At 44.8% G+C, this 24000-nt stretch overlaps 3 protein-coding genes across 4 annotated transcripts; 1 reads left to right on the forward strand and 2 right to left on the reverse strand.

The window, feature by feature from the left end:
- Positions 801-7023, forward strand: LOC8074574. Of its 2 annotated transcripts, none has more exons than XM_021447460.1 (17): positions 801-1096; positions 1663-1726; positions 2143-2251; positions 2440-2502; positions 3012-3109; positions 3209-3275; positions 3354-3425; positions 4084-4245; positions 4838-4911; positions 5001-5098; positions 5234-5395; positions 5486-5580; positions 5691-5828; positions 5937-5984; positions 6107-6221; positions 6442-6539; positions 6631-7023. In XM_021447460.1, exons 1-17 carry the CDS (start codon positions 1024-1026, stop codon positions 6718-6720), a joined length of 1626 nt encoding a protein of 541 aa, XP_021303135.1. In that variant the 5' UTR covers positions 801-1023; the 3' UTR covers positions 6721-7023. The 2 variants fall into 2 exon arrangements, with proteins under 2 accessions (XP_021303135.1, XP_002440229.1); XM_002440184.2 differs by having other exon boundaries at positions 807-1096; positions 5288-5395.
- On the reverse strand, positions 7000-9929 carry LOC8063577 (MACPF domain-containing protein NSL1). The gene is made up of 5 exons (XM_002441452.2): positions 9196-9929; positions 8864-9086; positions 8617-8682; positions 8325-8508; positions 7000-8164 (listed from the first exon to the last, which is right to left on the reverse strand). The coding sequence occupies exons 1-5, from the start codon at positions 9720-9722 to the stop codon at positions 7296-7298; spliced, it is 1869 nt and encodes a 622-aa protein (XP_002441497.1). The 5' UTR covers positions 9723-9929; the 3' UTR covers positions 7000-7295.
- LOC8074576 lies at positions 12860-22512 on the reverse strand. Its single transcript, XM_002441454.2, has 9 exons — positions 22317-22512; positions 22085-22196; positions 20886-21023; positions 20352-20795; positions 20209-20272; positions 19822-19961; positions 19415-19726; positions 18897-19188; positions 12860-15941 (listed from the first exon to the last, which is right to left on the reverse strand). Exons 1-9 carry the CDS (start codon positions 22334-22336, stop codon positions 13120-13122), a joined length of 4344 nt encoding a protein of 1447 aa, XP_002441499.2. The 5' UTR covers positions 22337-22512; the 3' UTR covers positions 12860-13119.

Raw genomic sequence — 24000 nt, forward strand, 5'->3', positions numbered from 1 at the left:
CAAAGTCTTCACATAGACTACAATTTTGGCATAGAAAATGTTTCCTCGAAAGTAATCTTATCCAAACCAAAAGAAATATGTAATTTCACTTTCAGCTTGGTTTAGTTCAGACTTGGCTTAGTTGTTGTCAAAAAAACAAAAAGACTTGGCTTAGTTCAAACTTTAGTATTTGGATCACGTTTGAATCAAAGAATTCTCGTGTCTAAACTCAAATTTTCTCTTGACTAATTTTAAGTTATTGGAGTGCTGAAACAGTAAAAGTAAGTTATTGGACAGCTGAAACAGTTAAAGTGCAGGTAACAACAAAAACATACTAGACAATCCTCGACCATAAAAAAACAGACGATCCTCTCAACAACAAGAAGTGCCGACATGTTCAACTGTTTTTTTTCCTTTTTTTTCTGAGACTGTACGTGTTCAACTGAGGCCTTGTTTAGTTCACCCAAAAACCCAAAACTTTTCAAGATTTTCTGCCACATCAAATCTTACGGCACATGCATAAAACATTAAATATAGATGAAAAATAAAAAATAATTATACAGTTTGTTTGCAAACTGTGAAACAATTTTTTTAGACATATTTACTCCATAATTAGACAATATTAATCAAATAAAAATGAAAGTGCTACTGTGTCATTTTTCTAAAAAATTTTAGCCCAAACCGAAGACAGCCCAATCAGAACATGTCCCCTACCCTTCGGGCTTCGGGCTTCGGCCTTCGCCGTACGAGGCCGCTCCCAGCGTCGGCCCCACGCAGTCCCCTCCGGCCGCGGCCTGCGAGAGCCACGCCGCTCGGGCGACCCTGCCCACGCGGCAAGCAGCAGAAGCCTTGGCTCCTGCCCATCATCTTGCAGACTCGCTGGTGACTCGACTAGAGCGGCGTGGTCTTGTTGGTCTCATTCCTAGATTTTCCTAGGCACTAGGCAGGCTTTCTCCTTCCCCAAGCCAAAACCCCAGAGGCGAGAGAGAGAGAGAGAGAGAGAGAGAGAGGGGCGAGGAGAAGCGCGGCGGAGAACAGCACCGGATGGAGCCCTCGCCAGCGGCGGGAGAGCTGGGCGCGATGCTTCGGGCGGCCGCTGACTTCGCGTCCTACCCAGGCAATGCCCCTTTCCCTAGCTTGCTTCAATCTGGGCGGATGAAGTTAATTGCTCAGGTTGTCTCTGCCGGCGCCGGGTTATGCTTGGCTCTGATCGTGACAACGGATTGGATCACTTTGGGGTGGAGCTCGCTGCGCTGGAAACCTAGTAGCGGATCCTGGCTGGGGCTGTATTACTTCGGCATTCGTTTGATTCTCGCACGGATTCTGCTGTTTGTTGGAAGATATGTTCGCATGCTCTGCTGTAGTGGGGAAATTTCCCGTAGTGTTATTCGACTAGCTCAAATTTGTTTTTTAAAGCTGGAGATACCAGTGGCTTGTACTGCACCATCCATCGACGTGTCTTTGTGCGTGAGTGTGTTTTGATGGAAGGCTATTTTCTCTACTAGAAAGGGAATTACAAGTAGGTCAGGCAGATTTATGACATAATAATGGTTACATATGTATGCTGAAGTGGTGTGCATCGAAGTCTTCCTCAAATTTTAAGAGCACTTAAACTTTCGAAATGCATAGGCAGACTAGCCATGTGATGACTGGAGGACTGAATCTACATGTCATTTGTTGCAGGGTTGCATAGTGATGATACTGTGAGGCAGTTCCTGGAACGATGTCCTCTGCCTAAGCTCTTAGGGTATACCTATTTTCTATCCTCCAACTTTTTAGGGTGTCGACTTGTATATGTTCCTGTGCCATGTAATTCATAACAATACAGGCCCAGAAAAGTTACCTCCTTTAGAGAACGTTTTAGAAGTTCTATCCATATGTGTTCTGATTCCAATCTGTCATAGAATATGTATCAATTTGATATAAGTAACTAATTAAGTATATCTATTGTAAGGAATATTGACTATTTTTTTTTAGTTTACAAAATATTTTTTTTATAGAATGTTATTGTTTTAATAGATATAGAATACTTTTCTGTTCTGTGAAATTCTCTTAAAATTGACAAAGCCAACTTTTACAGTTAATGCCTTATTTATACTGTCTACTGGCACCTTATGTCCTTTATCCCATTTCAGTGATACTGTTTATTTTTCTGTCCTTCAGTGCATTGCAGAGTGAAGCAGATGTACCTGGGATGGTTGAAACTGTCACAGAGTGTTTAGACAAAATATTTTCCTCAAGATATGGAGCGTCACTTCTGCCAAGCTACGGTGTATGTGTAACTATCTCCTTCTCTGACTTGCTATCTAGACATGTCCAGTTGTCCACCTACTCTTACCTAGCTCAACATATTTAAAAATACCTAACAAAATGATCAATGTTCATTCTTTGTGAAAACTCCTTGCTTAGTTCTCATGCATACTGATGATCTGAAGTCTCCATTGTATTTTTATATTCCAGGCATTTATTCAAGCTGGATTGCTCACAGACTCGAAGCAAATCAGAAAATTAGCCTGCAAAGCTGTATGTACCTGAACATGTTTCTAAGTGCATGTTACTCGCAATTTCTGCTCTTTATTTGTTACTCGCATGGACACTCGGAAAACTTGGTTTTATCTGTTATCTTTATTTAACTCTTCTTTTATCCATTCATGTACATTTCATGTAAATTTCTAAGTGCATCTCTAAACACAATGCATACTATAGAATAGATTTTTATTGTAATTTCATTTGATTGCTTCTTTGAGATGGCAAATGGATAAAGACAATTTCCTTCTAGTACATAGTGTTTTTAAAAAGATTTACTCCATGTAACCTTCAAGGTTTCTTTAATCTGGAATAGCTCATATTCTCTAGAGTAAAAGGTCACACTGAACTTTGTGTGCTCACTGTGCTGACAGGGCACTTGTGTGCTCTGCAACTCATGCTAATCCCCTTTCATGTTTGGTGCTCTTCATTTCAGTTTGTAAATCTACAAACTTTTGGCAGAACAATGTCTAGCCACTGACTGAAATTCTGTATCACCATATCAGGTACTCCATCTTCTTGACAAGGCTGAAGATGGTGCTGCTGTGGAGACAGTTGTGCAGCACAATCTGTTTCCTCTTATGATCAATTGCTTGATTGAGGGGTATTATTTTTTGTACGCATACACTTTATTTAATCCTGTTGAATCATATGCATTGTAACTTGGTGATAAAATTTTATTTGCTGTCTTTGGTTTCTGCAGAGATGAAGAGATTTCAGCAATCATTTTGGACACTGTAAAGCGTTTAGCACAAATTCCTAAAGGAGCCGTGAGTCCAATAAGTCTTCTTAGTATTGAACATTTTTCTGTGTGATGGATATTTAGTCTATTTCTTTCCTGTTTGTAGGAAGTCATATTCCCACCAGATGGTCAAGGATCTGTCCAACTTGGTAAAGTGGCGGCTCAGTCATCCTCATTGGTATGGCAATTTGTGTCCTCTTATGTCACATATTTTGCAGAACCAACAAATAACAAATTAACAACAAGTCATGCCCTCGTGGACCAATGCCGGCCTACATGCACAAAGGCAGAAACACATGCTTTAAAACAAACGAGTTAATCAATACTGCATATGATTTGATCCACTTGTGTTTGACCTTATTAACTATATGCCATCAAATTTAAATGTAGTTACAATGGCACAAAAGTATTAAGTGATATCACCTAAATCTAATACAATTGCCACTATTATTGGTATCTTTCGACTTTATTGTATCATCTTTGTTTGTGGCTCTTGTTGAGTTTAATCTCTAGTCTACCCCAACTTGGTACAGAAGACTTTGTATTTTGATAATGAGCATGGCACATCAATACTATTTATAATGAATCTATTAATATCATTTTCATGTGTCTTCCAGAGTATTTACCAAATTACCATGTAATATAGTAATGGCCAAAGTTGCTGCATTATAGGATGTCATCAGATCTTTGTGTACATTTCCCTTTTACCTGGTGCCAATAAAATTAGTTACTAGTTACTACTGAGTGACTTCTGTTTATGTTGTACTGGATGCTCTTACTGTTGATCTGTAGACCACAACATGACCAAATGTTATTCATGTTTCTCGCTATTGTAGCCACGGATTCGTATTCTATCTTTAATAGCCAAGCTCTTCACTGTTTCAAGTTATACTGCTTCTGCCATTCGTGATACAAACCTTCTGAGCATATTTGAAGAGGAAATAAAAGATACAAGAGATATGCTTAAAACCCTCAGTGCGCTGGAGGTCTTATATGAGGTAAAAGGATTTTTTTTCCTGTTCATTCACATGTCTTAATATTTGGCTATCTCACTAAGAGTTTCATTGTGAATACTTGATTTATGTATTTATCTTAAAAAAACGGATTCGGCGAGTCTGTAACTTAGTTTCCAAGGGTTGGTCTGTGTAAGTTGGGTCTCTTTGATCAGTGTAACATTTTTCTACCTTAATGAAATGATGCGCAGTTCTCCTGCGCTGTTCGAGAAATTTTTTTTTGAAAAACTGTTTTTAAGGAGAAGGGGTTATATCCCTTAAGTTTAAGATAATAATGTTTTTATATTGTTTTTTAATGGTGCCCGTCGTGTAAAAACTCGTGAAGCCTTGATTCATTTGCAAAATACTTGCATTAGTATCATTTCATATTAGATGCTTGGTGAACCAATGTTTTATCGCATTGTGATAACTGTAGTTTGTTTCCTTGTCTATTGTACCATGTCAACATGTTACATAATCCTGGCAGTCATAGGTTTTCTGCTATCTAATGAATGATCACGCTCAATGGGTTTAAGATTCTGGAGTTTCTTGGAGAAGCTATATATTTTGGCTAACCATTTCTTCTATGACACTGCAGCTTGTTGAACACCCTCACAGCAACATTTTCTTGCTGAAGACCAACTTGCTTCAACTCATAGTTGATATCATCAAGTACTTGTCTTATGCCTTTATATCTCTGTTTTTCCTTCTGTTATGTTTTCAACTATAATATATGTTGTCTTTTCTTTTGGTCTGTGCAGTGATTCATCAGCTGATTCTGTTATACGGTCAAGGGCAGCATTAATTAGTGGGAGGCTTCTTTCTTCAGCTGATGCTTTCACAGCAATTGATAAATCCTGTAAGCATCAATACACCATTTCAGTCGTCAAACTTTCGATTACCAATTGTTCCACAACTTTGAACATTGAAGATTTTCTATTGTAAATGTTTCATCATCCTGCTTTAAATTTAATCAGATGACCATCTTCTGTAGTTTTCTTACATGTGAAACTAGACAGACATGTTAATCAAGATTTCCCCATGTTAGGCGTTACCAATCTGCTTGTAGCCATAGACAAAATTTTGAAGATGGAAGAAAGCCAGAATACTGATGAAATTGAGAGTGCATTGGAGACCTTGGGTCTAATTGGTACAAGTAAGTCATGCTTCTGCTTGATAATATTGAAGTCTTCACCACGTTGCCAGAATAAATCCTTACTGTTCCTTTGATTTTATGTTACAATAGCAAGTCAAGGAGCACATTTCTTGCTGACATCATCAAATGTTGCCAGACATGTTGTCAAGTCATCCTTTGACCGACAAGGCAGAGGTAGACAGCTGGTAAGTTTGTATACTTATTTGCATGCTTTGATCGAAATCATCACCTGTTACCGGTAAAGGAGTCATATTGTTAGAAACTATCCCTCTTATGTGTTATGATACACATGCAGGCTGCTTTACATGCCTTTGGGAGCATATGTGGTATGGATAGACAAGAAGACCAGATGAAACTTGATGACGAAGCCGAAGGAAACTTGAAGCGCTTGGTCTATACAACTGCAGCAAACAGTCCAAAATTAACCCCTTCAGTTAGTAGCAACAGTTTTTCTAGTTTGTCCATTTATCTGAAATTGCTTATGATTCTGCCTTCTTAGTTGTGTTTTTTATTAAGCCTTTTTCTCTTGATTGTTTGCCAGGCTGCTCTTCTGTCAATTCTGCAACAAGACCCGGACATTAGGATAGCTGTAAGCACCTTAGGCTCGTTAAAGATATTTTTGCATTTTGAATGAATATTTTCTTAACTCGTTAGCTTGGATATTTTTATTGTGCTCAACCTGATGAATGTCGAATGCATGACCATCTGCAGGGTTACAGAGTAATATCAGGACTGGTCATCCGGGAATGGTGCTTAAGGGAGGTTTGCTTAAATTCAGAGATAATCAGATTTGTTACAGACCCAACAATGGAGACAACAAAACTTGGTAAGTAATTAATACACTTGATCCTAATGAAGTAATTATAACCATCTGAACTTGTTTCAACAGGGCATTATGGTATTTATTTGATCATTTGGAATTGTTTTGTCAAACTGGTTATATTTGAATGTGTTGCCATGATCAAGTCATTCATAGTTTACAAATCCTACCATGCACTGGGCTAATTTCCATTTATTGGGCCAATTATTGTAATGTTATGTTGTAGGCATGGAAGCCCGGTATAACTGCTGTGTGGCAATTAACAAGGCCCTATCATCATCCCATCTTCTGCATGAAGCAAGTCTTTCTGGACTCATTGGGAAGGTAGACTCTCACTCTCTCAGGGCCAGTATCTGTCACTTTTGTTGCTTGAGTCTAAAACGTTAACCAGCAATACAAAACGTTTTTGGTGCAGTTGAATGATGCCGTGAAACGGGGCCCTTACCTTTCTGAAAGGAAGCGTGTGGAGGCACGGCCGGTTGTTGATACTGCAGAGAGGTTTTAAGCTAGCCAGAGGTTTTAAGCTAGCCTTGAGCCTTCACCCAAAGTAAACGATGACTCTCACAGCGTAGTTAGGAGGTAACTGGGCGTGCCCTGCGTCTCATGCTGTTGGCTTATGAATATCAGACATACATATGGTGTACTTGGATGATGGGGAGGACAATGTGTACTTGAGCTCATACCGTTTCTTCTGGTTTGCTTTGTGGATGTCTGATGCAGCCCATACCTGCAAAACAAACTCATCGGTTGCAGGACCATGCCAAATTTTGGGGGAAATAACAGATGCAACCAGAACTATTTTCTCTCATTTTCAATCAAATCGGGTACTTTCTCCATATATCTAAACCTAAACTGTTCCTAGATTTGCAAGAACTGAATCAACAAACCAAAACATCAGCCTCCGGGCACGCTGTATTCTGTACAACATAGTTGCCTTGCCTCTATGTATGCAGCGTGCGCACTCTGCATTATCTACACATGCGCACAACTGAACTGTACACCACGGCAACAAAAGACACAAAGAAGACGGCAATGTGGAATGTGGAGGCCTCAAACGTAATGTGGAGGCCTCAAACGTGATCAGTGTCCGTCAGTGTCCTCTTGCACTGCGATGAGCAACGAGTACTTGACCTTGAGCGCAACCTTGCCGCCCTCCATGCACAGCTTAGCGCCGGTGACCACCCAGTAGCCCGGCAGGTCGTCGGGGCCCCTGCTCACCTCGGTGGTGTCAATGTGCCTGGCCATCTTCTGAACCGGGAGCGGCACCGGCGGTCCCTTGGGGAAAATGGCGGAGTTCACCTCCACCTTCTCCTCCGCCTGCGGCACCGGCACCGGCGCCAGGCCACCGGACAGCGCGGCGCTGAGCCGCGCCGACAGCGACCCGGACTTCCGCGGCACGACGAAAGGCCCGTCCCACTCGGAGCGGCGGATCTTCATGGCGGCGACGCCGGAGAAGCCGAGGCGCAGGAAGAGCACCTTCTTGAGGCAGCAGGCGTCCCGCACCTCGAGCCACGCGCTGGTGACGATGGCGGCGCAGTCGTCGATCCGCGCGCCGTTGTACTGCACGGGCGCCGTGCAGATGTGCGAGAGCAGCGGCGACCGGACGGGCTCGATGTAGTCGCGCTCGTTCACCGCCGCGTCCTCCGCCGACGCGGCCTCGCCGAGCACCGTGACCGCGCCGGGCGTCGCCGAGAGGTGCTGCAGGTGGACGCCCAGCCGGTCGTTCTTCTTGCCTTCCAGGAACAGCCGGATGCCGGTCACCGGGCGGTTGCTGGAATCGACCTTGGCAGTGTTGACGTGAAGTTTAGGGCCCATGAGGGTGAACTGGAGAGACGGCAGGCTGTTCTTCCTCCGCTGGAGACACAGCGGGAGCTCACCGAACTCTGGAGCCCAGAGTCGAGGCACCTGGAACTCGAGAAACTGCTGGAGCTCTTCTATGGGCGGCTTGTCTGTTTCCATTCCACAAAGCAGAGGAAAATGAATGAGCAACCGACGATTAGACAGGACATCCAACCAACACAACACACATCTGATAAACTAATTCAGATTAGACTGACAGTCCTGCTACAGTTACAACACGCTTACAAACATAAGTACATACATACATACATCTGAGGTAGAGGTTCACGGCGTGGTTGAGGAAGCCGCTGCCCCGGACGCCGGTGAGCAGGCTCGTTATGGGCACGAACGACATGGAGATCACGTCCGGGAAGCCGGTGATGGTGGAGAGCCACTTGCTGTGGCACTGCCCGCTGTCGACGCCGCCCCTCCTGATGTGAATGCACACCATGTCCTGCGAAGGTTCCACTTCCAGGAGGGTTAGTTTTTGTTTCTGGCTGTTGGCGCCAATGCGCCATCATGGCACATTGAACATTTGTGATGAGCAAAGGTGCTTGCTTACATCCTTTTGAGACACAACGGGTGATCTGAAGGACTGCCAGGCGGCTGATCCGGGGCCAAATTTACCCTGTAGCACACACAACAAGACTTTGCTCATTCCGTTCCACACTCGGTTGTAGGAGTATTTGAATTGCATGGAGCCATGGACTCCAAAGTCTCAGTTTTCAAACGAGATGAGACGATATGTACATGTATGTGTTGGGCAGAGAAGAGGAAGAGGAAGAGGAAGAGAGGAGTGAAGTGCTCACGTTTAGCCCCTGCGACAGCCTGCCGTCTCCCGCGGCGGAACCGGAACCTGCCGTGGAATCCTCCTGTGACGAGGACGAGAGCCTGTCGTCGGCGAGCTTCTTGAGCCGGGCCTGCACGTCGCTCTGCGTGAGGTCAGAGCCCTTGAGCTGCTTCACGCACACCACGTCCTTCCCTCCCATCTTCACCCCGACGATGACGTGGGTCCCGTACTTGTCGATGAACCTGCAGTGAGCACGCACGGCAGCAGCATTAGTTTCAGTTTCAGTTTCAGTTTCAGCTTCGCCGCGCGCCACCGCTGCTCGGAGCCTGGGACGATCGACACGCTACGTACTCGGCGAGCGCGGGGGGATCCCAGGAGGCCGGCAGGTCCCGCTTGACGTCCTCCCTGAGGGCGAGGTGCGCGCGCACGGCCTCGACGCTGTAGAGCTCGACGAGGCGGGCGTCGAAGCAGAGGCTGCGCGTGGCGGCGGCGTCGCGGTGCCAGCACCCGCGGTAGTCGAACATGGCGTTGAAGGCGCCCGAGGGGATCTTGCTGCCCGCCAGCGACAGCGACCGGTTCACCTGCTCCGCCATCTGCGCGAAGGGGAGCACGTCGGAGCGGAACCGCGCGCGCTCGCCCTTGTCGGCGACGACACCGGCCGGCACGCCCGCCACGACGGCGCCGCCCGGGAACGCCAGGTCCCGCGGGGATGTCCCGGTCCCGGCGGCGTCGAGGTCCACCAGCCGGCCACCGGGCTTTGCGCGGCCCAGGCGGAGGTCCCCTGTGACGTCGTAGCCGCACCCGACCGCGCCCACGGCCGCCTCCGCCGCGTCCTGCGCGGTCATGCGCGCCCCCCTGGAGCCTCGCGTCGTCGTCATCGTCCGTCCGTCGTCCGGTACCCCCCCTCTGCTCTGCCCCGTGCGTCCGGGCGGGGGTTATAACGGACGCAGCCGCGACGGGGACTCGGGGAGGCCGGCCCGAGCTGCAGCTGTGCCGCCACCGGCACGGTACGGTACTATTCCATCGGCCTGTCGTGCGGCGTGGGCGTGGACTGCGCACGCAGCGCAGCGCAGCCCGTCGCGGCGTGCACCTGGTCGACTGGTCCGGTAGTGTGTGGCGTTGGGGGAGGGACAGGCTGCGTGCGGGGGCTGCTGCAGGCGCGGAAGGGGAAGGGGGGACAGCGACGGCGCGCGGGCGAGGTCAAGGTCGTGGGGTGGTGGGGCACCATCGTGTATGGTGGGCCGGGGGGACGCGTCAGTGGAGTGACGTGCGGGCGGCGGGTTGACGGGGTCTCGGCTCTCGGGGGCGGGGGCTCGTCGCTGTCGCGGCGGGGCAGCCGGAGCTACCGGTCAGGGGCCAAAACGGGGCGTCGGGCACGGGGGTTTCAGGGTTTCGGTGGACTGGAACTGGGCGACAGCGGGCGGCGGGGCATGCCGGGGCTGCGGATCCTGAGATCAGAATTCAGGTCAGGAGCACCAACACGTAGGATACAAGGAAGCAGCCGTGTCAGACTGAAAGGCCCTGTGTTTTGGAGGCTTGCTGCGTCGTCGTCTTCATTTTCCTTCTTCTATATGCAGGCTGCAGCAAGTGGCTATTGTGACCTGATTTATAAGGTATAATTGACCAGTGTCGCGTGGTATTTTTGTAGAGACAATGGTGTGGACTTTTAGAGTAAAACAAACGCCTGATGATGATTTCTTAGGTTTCTAGGCCTTGTTTAGATGCGAATTTTTTTTAGATTTCGCTACCGTAGCACTTTCGTTTGTTTGTGGCAAATATTGTTCAATTATAGACTAACTATGGTCAAAAGATTCGTTTCGCGATTTACAGGCAAATTATGTAATTAGTTTTTGTTTTCGTCTATATTTAATGCTTCATGCATGTGCCGCAAGATTCGATGTGACGAGAAATTTTGACAACTTTTTGGTTTTTGGGTGAAGTAAACAAGGCCCTAATTCGAAGCGTCAGCGGTGGCAGCCGGCAGGTTCATTCAGGCCGTGTTTAGTTCGTGAAGGAAAAATTTTCGCGACACTGTAGCATTTTTCGTTTGTTTATGGTAATTATGATCCAACTATGGACTAATTAGACTCAAAAGATTTGTCTCGTAAATTCCGACCAAACTGTGCAATTAGTTTTTATTTTCGTCTATATTTAATACTCCACGCGTCTAAAGATTCGATGTGACGGGAAATCTTAAAGAATTTTAGGTTTAGGTTTTGCGGTGGAAGGCGAAGGCTCAACCTACCCCTCGGTCCCAACTTCCAAATTAAGTGTTGTTTTAGATTCACGTATTATAAGTTTGACTTGATTTATATAAAAATATGTGTAATATTTATATTTCCAAATAAATTTGTTAGAAGACTAGATTTAAAGATCTTTTCAATGATATTAATTATGTAACATAAATATTAATGATTTTAAATATATATTTAATTAAAATTATTTTTTAAGAACGACAATTATTTTGGGATGGAAGGAGTATACTTTTCCCAGCAATCTTTTCCATGCTAGTGAACTAAAAATCTGGTCCCTCGTCGTACGTAAGTAGCCCTTTCTGTTTGTCTGACCTTGGAGACTTCCATGGTCTGCAACCGTGTCAACAATGAAGTTCTCGTCGCACTTCACTTTCTAGCGCCTTGTAACGTCTTTACCATAGACCAGAGACCTTTCTCACGCGCACGAGGAAGCTTCGTGGAGGGTAGTGTGGCGCCGTCCAACAAAGGTGGTAGCAAAACATTGTCACAGCTGTGTCCAGTGGCTCGTAACAAGTGCCACCAATGGATCAAAAATCCTCATTCAGGACACCAATCTAGAGTTTTTCACCACGGAGCAGTGTATACAGAGGGCTACCAAGATGACTAGCTCGATTAGAAATCTAGTCGTTCGAAAAGTCGTCATTCAATCATGATTAGTCGTCCAACAACGAGGAGGAAGACTAGACTTGATCTATGACATTGTGACTGCATGTCCTATTCATGGGCCTACTTAACTATGCTTAGAGGTGGGTTATTAGGCTGCCAATTTGGCATGTTAGGTTAGCACATAAGGCTTTATTTGGATGTAGTCGGATTCACATCAATCCACATGTATTGGGGTGGATTGGAGTGGAACTTGAACTAAATTCCACCCCAATCCACTTCAAATGTGGATTGACGTGAATCCGACAACATTCAAACAAAGCCCAAATTGTGTCCAAACTCCACTACAAACACATAGAACGGAGCAACACTGATTTCCTTCTCCCATGCCATCACAATTCCTCCGGTGAGTGAATTACCCCCACCCCACCCATACACACGCACTATTCGTCATCTCCTACGCTACTTATCCTCCGTGTGTCGTTTTTTCTTCTCCTGCGTGCTATTCTTTGTGATGTGTCGTTCCTGTGGTGAAGTTGCCGCCCTTCGTGATGACTCTGCTGCCAGTGAGTGTGCCCTTTCCCTCCCCTATCCCTTACTCTGGGCGCCAGCGCCGACCTCTTGCATGCTTGTTGTGCTTGTGCCACTACGCCCTTGCTTACTATGCTCCATCCTAAGATGTCGCACGGCTGTTGTGTATACAATTAGTCAGGTTTATCGGTGCCATGCCAATCAGTTATGCACTACAAGTAAGCACAATTAGACAAGTTGATCGGTGCTATGGCCATTAGAATCGATTAGGTGATTTGATGATCGGTGTGCCACACCAACTAGGATCTAATAGAATCGATTAGACGATTTGACAACAATGACAGCAATCAACTCTCAATAGTTAGTCACCAAGTAGCCACTAATATGGTCGTGATGCTTGCTTTATTGTGTATACTATATAGTATATGTATATATAGATATGCACGTATAGTATGGACGACTAGGTTCAACTGTATGGTTTGTAAACCCGGAATAGTGATATCATCCGCCTTACACACAGGAAGTGCACTGAAACTTTGAGATACAAACTCACTTATCAGACACACAAAAGGCGAGGCGAATTACCAAGAGAGGAGCTAGCACATGAGAAGAATACTGCTCACTAATTAGCAACAGAGTAAAAGGTAATAAGAATCCTAAATCAGGACCCCCAATACTTGCTCAACTTGTGTATTAATCATATTTCGTATACATGCACGTGATTTTCATTGCAACCAAGCACATTTGCAAAAGGAAACAACGATTGGGAAAGGAAAGAGCTATTCTTTTAGTCTACATGTAAACCTCCCCTATAATTCCCTTGCAACAATGATGTAAAGCTTTTCAAGAACTGACTGTAAAAACATTTCATATCCACTTACTTTTCTTAAGAACTGACTGTGGAAACCATTTCATACTCTCTTGTCTTCCTGTTCTTCGAACAAAGGAAGAAAGCTCCTCCACGCCACTGCTGAAAGAAGAGAAGCACCGACAGTAGTAGTGCTCCGCAAGGTATGACGATGTCCCAAGCAAGGCTGAAGAGATCATCATGAGGGCTCGCATACATGTAAGATGGTCTCAAGCTGGGCACAAAATGCTGTCGCCTGAACACATCATACACATGAGGCAGCGCACGGATTAAGGTGCTTCCAATATAGAACCCTGGGGAAAGGGCTCTAACTTTGGAATCTGAGAACACATTTAGGATCACTTGAGGGAGCAAGAACCCATCGAGTATCAATCCACAATAAGACACAAGGTCCTCCCAGAATGCATGCTCGATTGGCTTCAAGTGGACAACCTGCCTTAGCATTCTTCGGCTGTGGTTCGATCTCATGTGAACAACCCAAGTAATAACTCCCCCAATTATGTACAGTGGCAAGCATATCCAGAGCACTTTCTTCTCAGCAGACCATGACTCAGCTTTGCTGACATCCACAGATCGTGCAGACCAAGCCAGCTGAAGAAGACGCAACTGCAGCAGAAAGGTTATCATGGTAATGATTCGCACCATAACTTCATTCACCTCAAGCCATCCACCACCTGAAAGTGGAACAGTCTGTTTGTTGCTGTTCTTGAAGAGAGCGTCAAAGTTCAGCACAAGAGGGATCATGTAGCCAAGAGCCAGAACAACAAGCATGGTGATAGACATGGCAGGGAGTGCTTCAGGGACCTTTTTGACATGAAATAGCTGCACAGCAATGAAGATGCATGCTAGTGTCATAGAGATCAAGGCCATGGTGCTTTCTAAGTCCATTCTCCATATTGATTCGTCCACTTGCTCTACATACATCCCATATGAAGCAATGTCCAGTGTTTTAAAGAAAAGAGGGTCAGTCTTCTTCCTCAAGCTTTTGATTGTCCCCTTCACATGCTGTGCAACCTTTGCATCCAAAGAAGAAAACTGAGCAGTCACCAGAATTTCACAATCTGATGAGACATTAAGTTCTCGACAAGCGATCATGCAAAGGGAACCTGTCTTAGTATCATAAACACCCTCAGCAGAGATATGTCGACGGTGGAATGATTCTAGAGACCAATTGCCAACATAGTAGATATCATAGCTGACATTAAGCAGTCTTTGCTTCATCTCGGCTGTGACATGCTGAAAATGGGGATCTTGATCAACCAAAGAGTTACCATCAAACAACATTGATCCAATTGTGACGGGTGAGGCATATCCAGAGCCGCCTCCTTTCTGCACGAAGAAACGGAACACCAAGTCCCGGTATGAATTGCTATCTGGGAACTTCCCTTTCCTGTTCTTGTTCCATCCAGATTTCTCATAGTGCTTCATAGCCTCATCCACCTTAGTGTAATTATACTTCAAACCAGAAAGATTGCCCCTATAGTTGGGAGTGATTGCACTAGAACCTGCAGCAATGGCCTCACCACTTTCTAGACTTGCATTCCAGACCAGACCAGCAGAAAAGCTCCGTTGCTGTAAAGACCACACTGCCGGGAACCAGAAGCTCATCCCAATTCCACACTCACCCACTGCCAAATCTACACGGGATGGCCCCTTCACCACGTGACACCCTTTGAGGCAAAGCCGGCTGCTCTTCTGATCCCAGAACCCATCCACCACGACAGCCTTCTCCCCCAGCATGAAGTAGTACCTTGATACCTCTGTCTGGTTAGTGAACGCCACATAAGCGCGGACAGCTCCATCATCGTTGCAGTGCATCCGGTTGACATACATGTAGCTTTGGTGAATCCCCAGTGAAGATGCGATCGACTCGCTGCCATTCGGGTAGTCCAACCTGAACGGCGATTTGAGCATGGAACTGAGGTGGGCGCACGAGAAATTCCTATTCTCGAACACCTGCAGCGCGTCAAGCCTCCCCGCAGGCGGCGGCGGGCAGGAGGCGCTCTCCCCGTACACGTAGCCCTCCTGGGCGTAGGCGACGAGTGAGATGGGCTCGATGGGGTTGATGGTGTCGACGTTCTCGAGGCGACCGGTGACGAAGGGCCGCGTCACGTTGGCGGGGATGGGGAAACCGAGGCGGAGCACGACGGGGAGGAAGTGCACGGGCGTGCCGTCGACGGAGCGCCCAGACCCGGTGCCGACCATGCAGAGGTCCCCGGACGCGGTGGAGTAGTAGCCCTCCAGGCCGAAGGTGATGGAGCCGCGCCGCCCCGTGAAGCGCGGGAGGTGCGGGCGGAAGTGGCGCGCGCGGCCGTCGTACTCGAAGAGGTTCCGGCCGCCGCGGTCGCGGAACGGGCGGCGCCCGCCGGAGACGGTGAGAGTGGCGGAGACGTGGAGGAGCGACGCGTTGGTGGTGCGGGCGACGGAGGAGGGGAACAGCGAGAAGGAGCGCGGCTGGTAGGTGTCGGAGCCGAAGATGCGGTCTCCGCCGACGAAGTACCCGGTGGAGACCTCGGGGACGGGGACAGGGGCGTCGGGCCCGAGCGCGGAAACTTGGCCGCCGGGCAGGTCGAGCGCGGACGGGAGGTTGGGGCAGTGGCGGGAGTAGGAGAAGGAGGACAGGGAGGCATCCGCCGCGGCGGCGGGGATCAGGAGTAGGAGCAGGAGCAGGAGGGGGAGGACGAGGAGCGGGTGGTGGCTAGGGTTTGCGCGCGGTGGCGCCATTTTGGAGGCGGAGAGGAAGCGGAGAGTGAGATCTCGTCTCCCCCTCCCCTCGCCCAGGTCTTTGTTCGGGGAAGGAGAGGACGACGGGGGGAGGAGAGGAGCGGCGGAAGGCTTGACTTCGCGGGTTTAAGCTGTTGGTGTGTTAGATGGGATTTTTTTTTTCCTTTCAGTTTTTCATGGATTCGATGGGAATATTCTTTTCTTACTTTTTTTTACCAGAATGATTGGTTTTTGTTACTATCTAGGTATCTCTCAAAAAGAATACAACGCATTCTTGGTTAACTTCTCTAAAACTTAATTTAACCAAACATGTAGATAAAAGGATTAATATTTGTGACACCAAATGATTATATAGTATGAAAATATATCTTAGGACAAATCTAATAATACTTATTTGATATTACAAATACTGGTATTTTTTTCTTTATAGTTAGTCAAACTCAAGATTTTTTTTAACTTGGTACAATGTTAAAATTATACTCTTTTTCGGATGGAGGGAATACCATACTAGATCCATTGCAGCAATGATTTATTCATCATACATAGATTACATTTACTTTACCTTATTTTACAATCTTGAAAACATCACTGTAGCAAGGACCCTACTAGGGCAACCGTTTTTAAGAGGCTCTCAAATTCTCCTCCAAGGCTCCAAGCCTTTACTCCCAATAGCTCTAAAGTGACCTCCTATTTGTATTGGCGTTATTTTCATTCACTCTAATGACTTTTTCTGTAGTCGTGCCACTGGCTTTAGTCGTCCGAGGAAGCATCGTTAGCCGTAGATCAAGCCCCTCTTCGGTCAAATCAATCCTCCTCAATTTTCAGTCTCCCAAGGTCAGCCTTGCAGTTACCTTCTTCCCCATTCCAGGCTCGGTCCCCCCTAAGCTTGCCCCTCCCAAGCAGTGCTCCTTGATAATCAACACTCTCCCCGAGTTTGGTCCCTTAGTGAGAGCAAACCTTACCATGACCACTTGACCTGACTTCGACCCAAGAAAATCCTAATTTGTCTTGACATAGCAAGTGTATCAATGGCCCTTAGAGCAAGTATTATAATACAGCCAGCTGCTGGCTGTAAGACTTCTTTACAGCCTTCTTGCAGCCTACTCATATAATGGTTAGCCCATCACTATTAATACATGGGCCACTTGTCTGTCTCACAGATTTTCTTGGTTTTTGTGTCTGAGCCGGCTGTAAGCTTACAGCCCACTTTTACTCTCTCTCCTCTTCTCTCTCCTCCACCTCAGCATTTAGCTGGCTTACAGCCTACTATAATACTTGCTCTTAGTTGTTTATCTATAACCCGTGCTAACATAGAAGGCATGCCAACATAGAAATTAACGAAAAAGTACTCAAGAAATGGCTCAACTAGGCTTGGCTCGATGTGTCCGTCAGGTTGGCAAGGGCCAAAATTGAACTAACATTATTTTTTTGGTCCAACCCATCATGGCATTTGGTCAAGTCTAACCGAGAACTGCCTTGATGGATTCTCCAAGGTATGAAGCTCCTGTCTTTGTTGGAAAAAAAAAATAATGCCGACCATAGAATAGAACTGATGAAATTGGTGAATGAGAAGATGGGAATTCCCTTCCTTTGTTCTTGGATTGGGTGGGAAAATTTGTTTTCTTTTCTTGTTTTTCCTCTCTTTTTGACCAGAGTGATAAGCTTTTTAGATCCATTGGGCGTGACGAGTGATATTATGTTTTAATTGGATCTATTGGAGCAGTGATGACGTACTATTCATCATCTGATCGTATTGTCGCCTGTAAAGTTGGTTGGGGTAGTAATTTGCATCCACCCATGCGGGTGGGCGTTACGGAGCATGTGCCCCGTTGGCCAGTTGGGTGCAGAAAAATCAGGGAGAAAATAAATAACTTGCCTGAAACAAAGCGTGCATTGCCTAGACCACGATAGTGTGAGTAACCAAACGAAACCACAAAATAGGTTTCGTAAAAGAATACTTGAGAGGCAGCAAATCAGCAAAGGCTGGCTATGAGCGTTTTGTTTCAGATGGTGCCTAAGTACTACGTAGCCGAGGCTGCGGCGGCAAATCGTAATCCTTCGCAAATAAATAAATAAATAAATAATGAATCCTGGTGATAAAAGTAGCCCATCCAGTCGTCCTTCGTCCGAGTGCATGTCTCTGTGGACGGCAGCGCTAGCTCAGGACAGGAAACAGGAGAGCATCATCATCATCATCCAGTGAGGCCTTGTTTAGATCCAAAATTTTTTTTAGATTTTAACACTATAGTATTTTTATTTTTATTTGACAAATATTATCTAATTATGGAGTAACTTTATCTCACAATTCACAATCAAACTATGCAATTAGTTTTTGTTTTCATTTATATTTAATGTTTCATGCATGTGTCACAAGATTCGATGTGACAGAAATTCTTAAAAAGTTTTTGGTTTTTGGAACGAATTACTTCCTTTGTTCCAAATTATAAATCGTTTTGATTTTTTTATATCAAATTTGCTGTGTATCTAGTTACAATGTATATCTAGATATATAGTAAATATTGTATCTACATACACAGCCAATTTAATATACCAATAAAATTATAAGTTATAATTTAGAATAGAGGAGTATATACAAATATACATACGATACAATGAACAGACACTGTGGCAGGCACACCGAGCCTGACAGCCTGAGGTAACGAGATCTGAGATCACACTAACGAATTAGGCAGGAATCGCCTGATCAACCTCATTTTGATATCCAAATGGTGATCCCAAATCATATAGCGACACAAGCTAACGTCATATGTCGACACAAGCTGCCGAGCTGCGGACGATGGCTCCGCAGATAAAGCAGCACATAAATACCCTTACAGGCTATTATATACCTATATGGTAGAATGGTGTCCCTAAACCCGAATAAGTCGATTATGTTTTACCAGAAGAGCTAGGTAGGGATATTTACATAGACTACCTACAGAAAGCAGTTAGATGAACGGCAGCGCAGGCATTAAACTTGATGTGTGGCGGTGTGGCCCCCTATCGACTGAGGATAGGAGCCGTAGCTTGAATGGTTAAGTTTATTTCTTAGAGCAAGCCGACTCTGCCTTACAGCCTCAGTGTGGTATCCGCTGCGGATGTGGAAGCTCCAGATCTTGCCTTCTCGGTGAGGAACTTGTCGCAGTCCGCACCCTTCGCAGTGAACTCCATCAGAAGTTCCTCATTAAGTCTCTTCAGTGACTGCTTGAACCTCACCGAGCAGCTCTTGTCACCTTCATCAACGTCCTGCACTCCATCACCAGAAAGGCATCCAACCTGGGCACCATCCAGGTAGGCTCTGCAAGCTACAAGGATGTTGCGCCCATACTTGCGGAAATGGCCAGCAACAAAATCCTCAAAATTCTGCAGGCAGTACATCCACATTAGATTTGCATATGAAAAAGCATAGATGGCTAAACAAACAATAGTTCTATCACAACAGGTACTATACTACAAATCAAATCTCCATGTTCAAGAGGTTGAGCGCCATATTCAGCAAGCTTGCCATTGTTATATTGATTTCGAAAAGCTCAGTAATACTACAGAAATAAGTAGTATTCCCATAATTAGAACAATAACAGAGGCATACCTTTGGTGGATTTCGAAGAGAGTACAACATCGTCCTGCAGGATAGCAGGAACGTATCTTCATTATATGTCAGGGATTTCTTCTCCCCATGAACTGTGTTAGCATGCATAGCATAGCCAGGCTCATTGAAATAAGGTTTTGCATTCAAAACCAAAGCTTGAATAGAGACCAGGACCTGCAGCATAGTTGAATTGGCTGGATTCCACTTCTCACATCCACTGCCAGTCCAGGTGTTTAGGAGGCTAAGGCACACCTTCCCACAAGCATACAAGTTTGGATTAAGCCGCAAACCACCAGCACGGTAATTCACCATCTGTATAGAATCAACTGATCATCCCATGATCCATAAAGCAACTGAAGAAACAAGGAAAATAATTAACTGGTATACAAGTGCTAAGTAAATATTACCGGCGGTACATTTGGATACTGAGGAGGGAAGTAAATGTCAAAGAAGAAGAGACCGTCATGGTAAGGAGTACCAGCTGGTCCCATAATGACAGCTCTAAGCAGGTCCATTCTATCCTCATATGCCCTCACAAATATAGTATCTATTCAATTTGGGAAAAAAAAAATACAAATTAGAATATTTTCTTGAGAGCAGACGAGTGAGATTATAATCATTCTTGGCCATTATGAATAGAGCCTTCTAAGTTTTAAAAACAGTACGGAAATGTTCTCAAGACAAAAGAAGTATTTCAACTAACAAAGACATGGTTGCACCAAGTGTGGTACTATTCAAAAACACTAATGCAACCAATTCATAAAATTACGGTAGAGTAAGCAACAGCTACATACCTGGCAAATCTTTCTCTAGAACTTTCCACTCATGCTGAATACGTTTCACCCAGTCTTTTGATGGCTGTCAAAATAAATTTTTTGAGTACTGAACTTAACTAAGACAATAAATGATAGCGAGGGCAGGGCAAAAAGAAAGTTACCTTTTTTACCACCTGAACCCTTCTCTTTTCTGGCTTTGAATAATAATGATCACTGTGATCATCAACAGTATCAAATCGTTTGAAGGCCTTGTATTTTTCTTCGATTTTATCATCTACAGCCTTAGTGGGTTTGGTCTTATTTGCAATCTCAATAGCAGTCTTCTGCGTCCATGATAAAGAAGCCTCCAGACCAGGTGGAACATCAAGGTTATCAAACTTGGCAGACAAACCAAATTTAAATTCACTTTCAATAAGTGGAGCATCATAACCATCATCCTCAAACTCATCTTCATCATAAGCATAGTCTTCTTCAAATCCCTCATAGGGGTACTCATCAGAATAGTTGTAAACTGCCTCATCTTGAAACACTTTGTGATCAACCCAGGAATCAGTATGTTTTGAAGCATATGTGCTTGGGCCAGGTATGTCCGGAAACCAACCACTCTGAATTTATTTACAAAAAAAGAACATGTCTGAGCTTGCATGGTATAAAAGCAAATAATATGAGAAAGAAAAAGATACGAGGGAATTTACCTTGCCATACTTTGGCCAATTCATAGGGCAAGGGCATACAGCAGTTTGCTTATTCTTGTCCACTGGTGCTTTATCAGCAATAATTATGACTCCATCAGGATCATCATCATCAATTTCAATTACTTCTTGAGGTACAACCTATTGTTGAAGCAAGCACAAATTTCAGAAGAAAATGCATCAATTAGTAGTTTCTAGAACTGCAATTCAGTTCTGCAAGCAACACTCTTTTGACACAGTATAATTGTAACATGAAATGTGCTCAGAAGCTATTAATTTGCCATAATAAAACAAGACCATTTGTTTGTCATAGTTTTAACATTCACCCTGTGCACCTAAAGAACAGAAATTATGCCACACATAATGATTCATGAAGATAATTCTGACAGTATTAAAAAGGATATGAGAGCACTTTTCAGTGTCACATATCTCAAAGCTTATTTCAGACCATCCACAATAGAATCCACTCGTTTGTCAGTGTAACATATTGAAAATAAGAGGGCTACTGTGATTACCAAAAAAGGAAAAATAAAGTGTTGGATGGTGAAGACTGTCATAAGTTCACAAAAAGGATCAAGGACCTGATGAATCAAATGAAGTTGCAAGGGGAACCGAACTAATATTATTAGAGGTAGTTTAGTATTCTTATGTGGCATTGTCATGATGTAATTCTTCTTTCTCATGCCGATTGCTCCCTAAGAAACTAATAAGAGTTCTGATTCCCATGAATTCATTCAGGTAGTCGGTGAGTTTTTTTTTCTCTAGAGAACAAACTACATTTTTTTTAGTTCCACTAGTTCATACTTCCATGGTTGACTACTACTAATAAGATGGATTGCCAATTGAACACTTCACAACACATCACATTTTTAGTTCAAATATATGACACACGAATTAACTTATCAACTGCAATCTGCCATCATATAACCATCAGGCCTTATCAGAATTCACTATTTCCCTAGCACAATAAAGAAAATCAACCAGACCAGTCCCCAGGTATCCAGACTTATAGACAAGCAGTATGAATTCTACACAGCCTGAAACCGTCAATTTTACTCGGCACTCAATCTACCAGTACAATCCGGTGGGCATCAACACGTCACCCATCCACACGCACCACAAACCACAATTCCCGATTCCGAAACAACGACGGTAACAAAACTACGCGCAGCTAACAAAGGAGAAGGCGATTTGGAAATCACCTGGCTCCGCTTCCTCTTGTGGTGGCTAGGGGTCCATCCCGCAGCCGCGGCCGGAGACACCTCGACCACGTCGGGGTCATCGAACGAAGAACTGCCCGCGCAGAGGTAACTCCTGCGAGGGGTACCGGAACGGCAGATCAACAAATCCGCATCAGAAATTCAGAATTGAAGGAAGGGGGAAGAGACGGGAGGAGGTGAGGGGCCAGATAGATCGGCGAAGGGCGTGACTCACTTGGAGGCGCGGGTCTTCATCGGACGCGCAGCAATGCGATCGCCGCCGATGGGCAGCGCCGGCGGTCGACGTTAGGGTTCCGGCGAGATGGGTGGGGGAGGAGGAGGGTCTGGGTGGATGATGAGTGCGGCGGCGGAGACTGAGGAGAGAAGGGAATTTTTGTTTATTTATACAGAAGAAAAAAAAGTTTCTTCGAGACCGGCCCGAAGGACGGAAGGAGTAATAACGCGAGAAAGCAGTTCGGATTTTTGGAATTTGTTTTTAGAGATCTCTTTATTATTTTTTATTATTATATGGCCCGGTGCGCAGTTGGGCCCCTCGCGGCTTTCTGCATTCCATTCCAGTTCAGGTAATCAGCTTCGCACGGGGGGCGGGCCGCTGCTTCAGTATATGGAGACCTTGGGAGACTGGATCGTGGGCCAAGGGCTACTCACGTGTGGTGTGGTGGCCGGTGGGTCAATAATAATGCACATAACCACGTGTTCTCTAATATTTTAATGCTAATCAGAAGGCGATTATCGATGCATCTATCCGCACCAGTACGACGTAGAATATTTTATTTTATAGCTGCATCGAAGAAAGTAAATAATACTATAAATGATTTGTAATAAACAATGTGGGGGTTAGGCACGTAGCTACAATCCAATAACAAATTATTTATCACGCACTTTACTTTTAACAAAATTTACATATGGCCTTGTTTAGTTCACCCCTAAAACTAAAAACTTTTTAAGATTTCCCGTCACATCAAATCTTACGGCATATGCATGAAACACTAAATATAGACGAAAATAAAAATTAATTGCACAATTTATCTATAAATCGCAAGATGAATATTTTGAATCTAGTTAGTCGTTGACAATAATTACCAAATAAAAACAAATATATTTTGTGAGACTGCGGCATTATTTTCTGCTCGTGCATCCTCCTTTAGTTCCATAGGTACGTATATATCTTGTGAGACTGCGGCATTTATTTGCACTGTCTGTTTCACACTCTTTCAATTCGTTGGCTTTGCTAGATGCAAAGTTCAAATCTGATCTATTGCTGACAATATTCCTTTTCCTGTTGCTTAATTGCATCTGCTGTTTCTGACCCTTGATTTGATCGTCAGGGAGATGAGCGGCAAGTTGACTTGATCAAAGATAAGATACCACAGCTTCCTAATGTCACGTCTTTAATTTGTTGGTTAGCATTGCTTATACATTTGAGCGCCATTCCTTTGGAGATGGGGTCGCAGGTCTCCTCACAAGATTAAAAAATCTCGAATATCTCAGTCTACAGCAAGACGTATCAGATATCTGCTCTAAGAAGGTGAGCAGCACATTATCCTAACTCGAAATTAAACAAGCCTGCAGCCTTATATATTTGTTTTATCCAGAGTTTCCATCTCACTAAACCATGCATATCGTTCTCCATGTTGCAACAGTAAGTTTAGTAAGTTGTATAAGTGGACACCTTCTCCATGGACTGAGAGATAGATGTGTAATTGCAGATAGCGCGTGCGTCTCTTGCTAAATTATATTTGTCAATTAGTATCTAGTACTATGTCTGTTTTCTTGGTTGGTTTCTTTAATTTCCTTGTTGGAATTGTATATAAACTAATTTCTGCTTACCTACACTATAATGAAAGGACAGAGTGCCTGCCACAGTTGCTCCAAAAAATTGGTATTATGTCATTCTT

The sequence above is a fragment of the Sorghum bicolor genome, chromosome 9, assembly GCF_000003195.3.
Source record: "Sorghum bicolor cultivar BTx623 chromosome 9, Sorghum_bicolor_NCBIv3, whole genome shotgun sequence".
Taxonomy (NCBI): Eukaryota; Viridiplantae; Streptophyta; class Magnoliopsida; order Poales; family Poaceae; genus Sorghum; species Sorghum bicolor.

Excerpts from the sequence above, each read along its gene's own strand:
- LOC8074574 (XM_021447460.1), top strand. The coding sequence starts at position 1,024 with ATGGAGCCCTCGCCAGCGGCGGGAGAGCTGGGCGCGATGCTTCGGGCG. Across the intron at positions 3,426-4,083 it reads CGGCTCAGTCATCCTCATTG|CCACGGATTCGTATTCTATC; the intron begins GTATGGCAATTT and ends TCGCTATTGTAG. Across the intron at positions 6,540-6,630 it reads TTTCTGGACTCATTGGGAAG|TTGAATGATGCCGTGAAACG; the intron begins GTAGACTCTCAC and ends TTTTTGGTGCAG.
- LOC8063577 (XM_002441452.2), bottom strand. The coding sequence starts at position 9,722 with ATGACGACGACGCGAGGCTCCAGGGGGGCGCGCATGACCGCGCAGGAC. Across the intron at positions 9,087-9,195 it reads GATCCCCCCGCGCTCGCCGA|GTTCATCGACAAGTACGGGA; the intron begins GTACGTAGCGTG and ends TGCTCACTGCAG. Across the intron at positions 8,509-8,616 it reads CCGTTGTGTCTCAAAAGGAT|GACATGGTGTGCATTCACAT; the intron begins GTAAGCAAGCAC and ends GAACCTTCGCAG.
- LOC8074576 (XM_002441454.2), bottom strand. The coding sequence starts at position 22,336 with ATGAAGACCCGCGCCTCCAA. Across the intron at positions 21,024-22,084 it reads ACAAGAGGAAGCGGAGCCAG|GTTGTACCTCAAGAAGTAAT; the intron begins GTGATTTCCAAA and ends CTTCAACAATAG. Across the intron at positions 19,962-20,208 it reads TCTAGAGAAAGATTTGCCAG|ATACTATATTTGTGAGGGCA; the intron begins GTATGTAGCTGT and ends CAAATTGAATAG.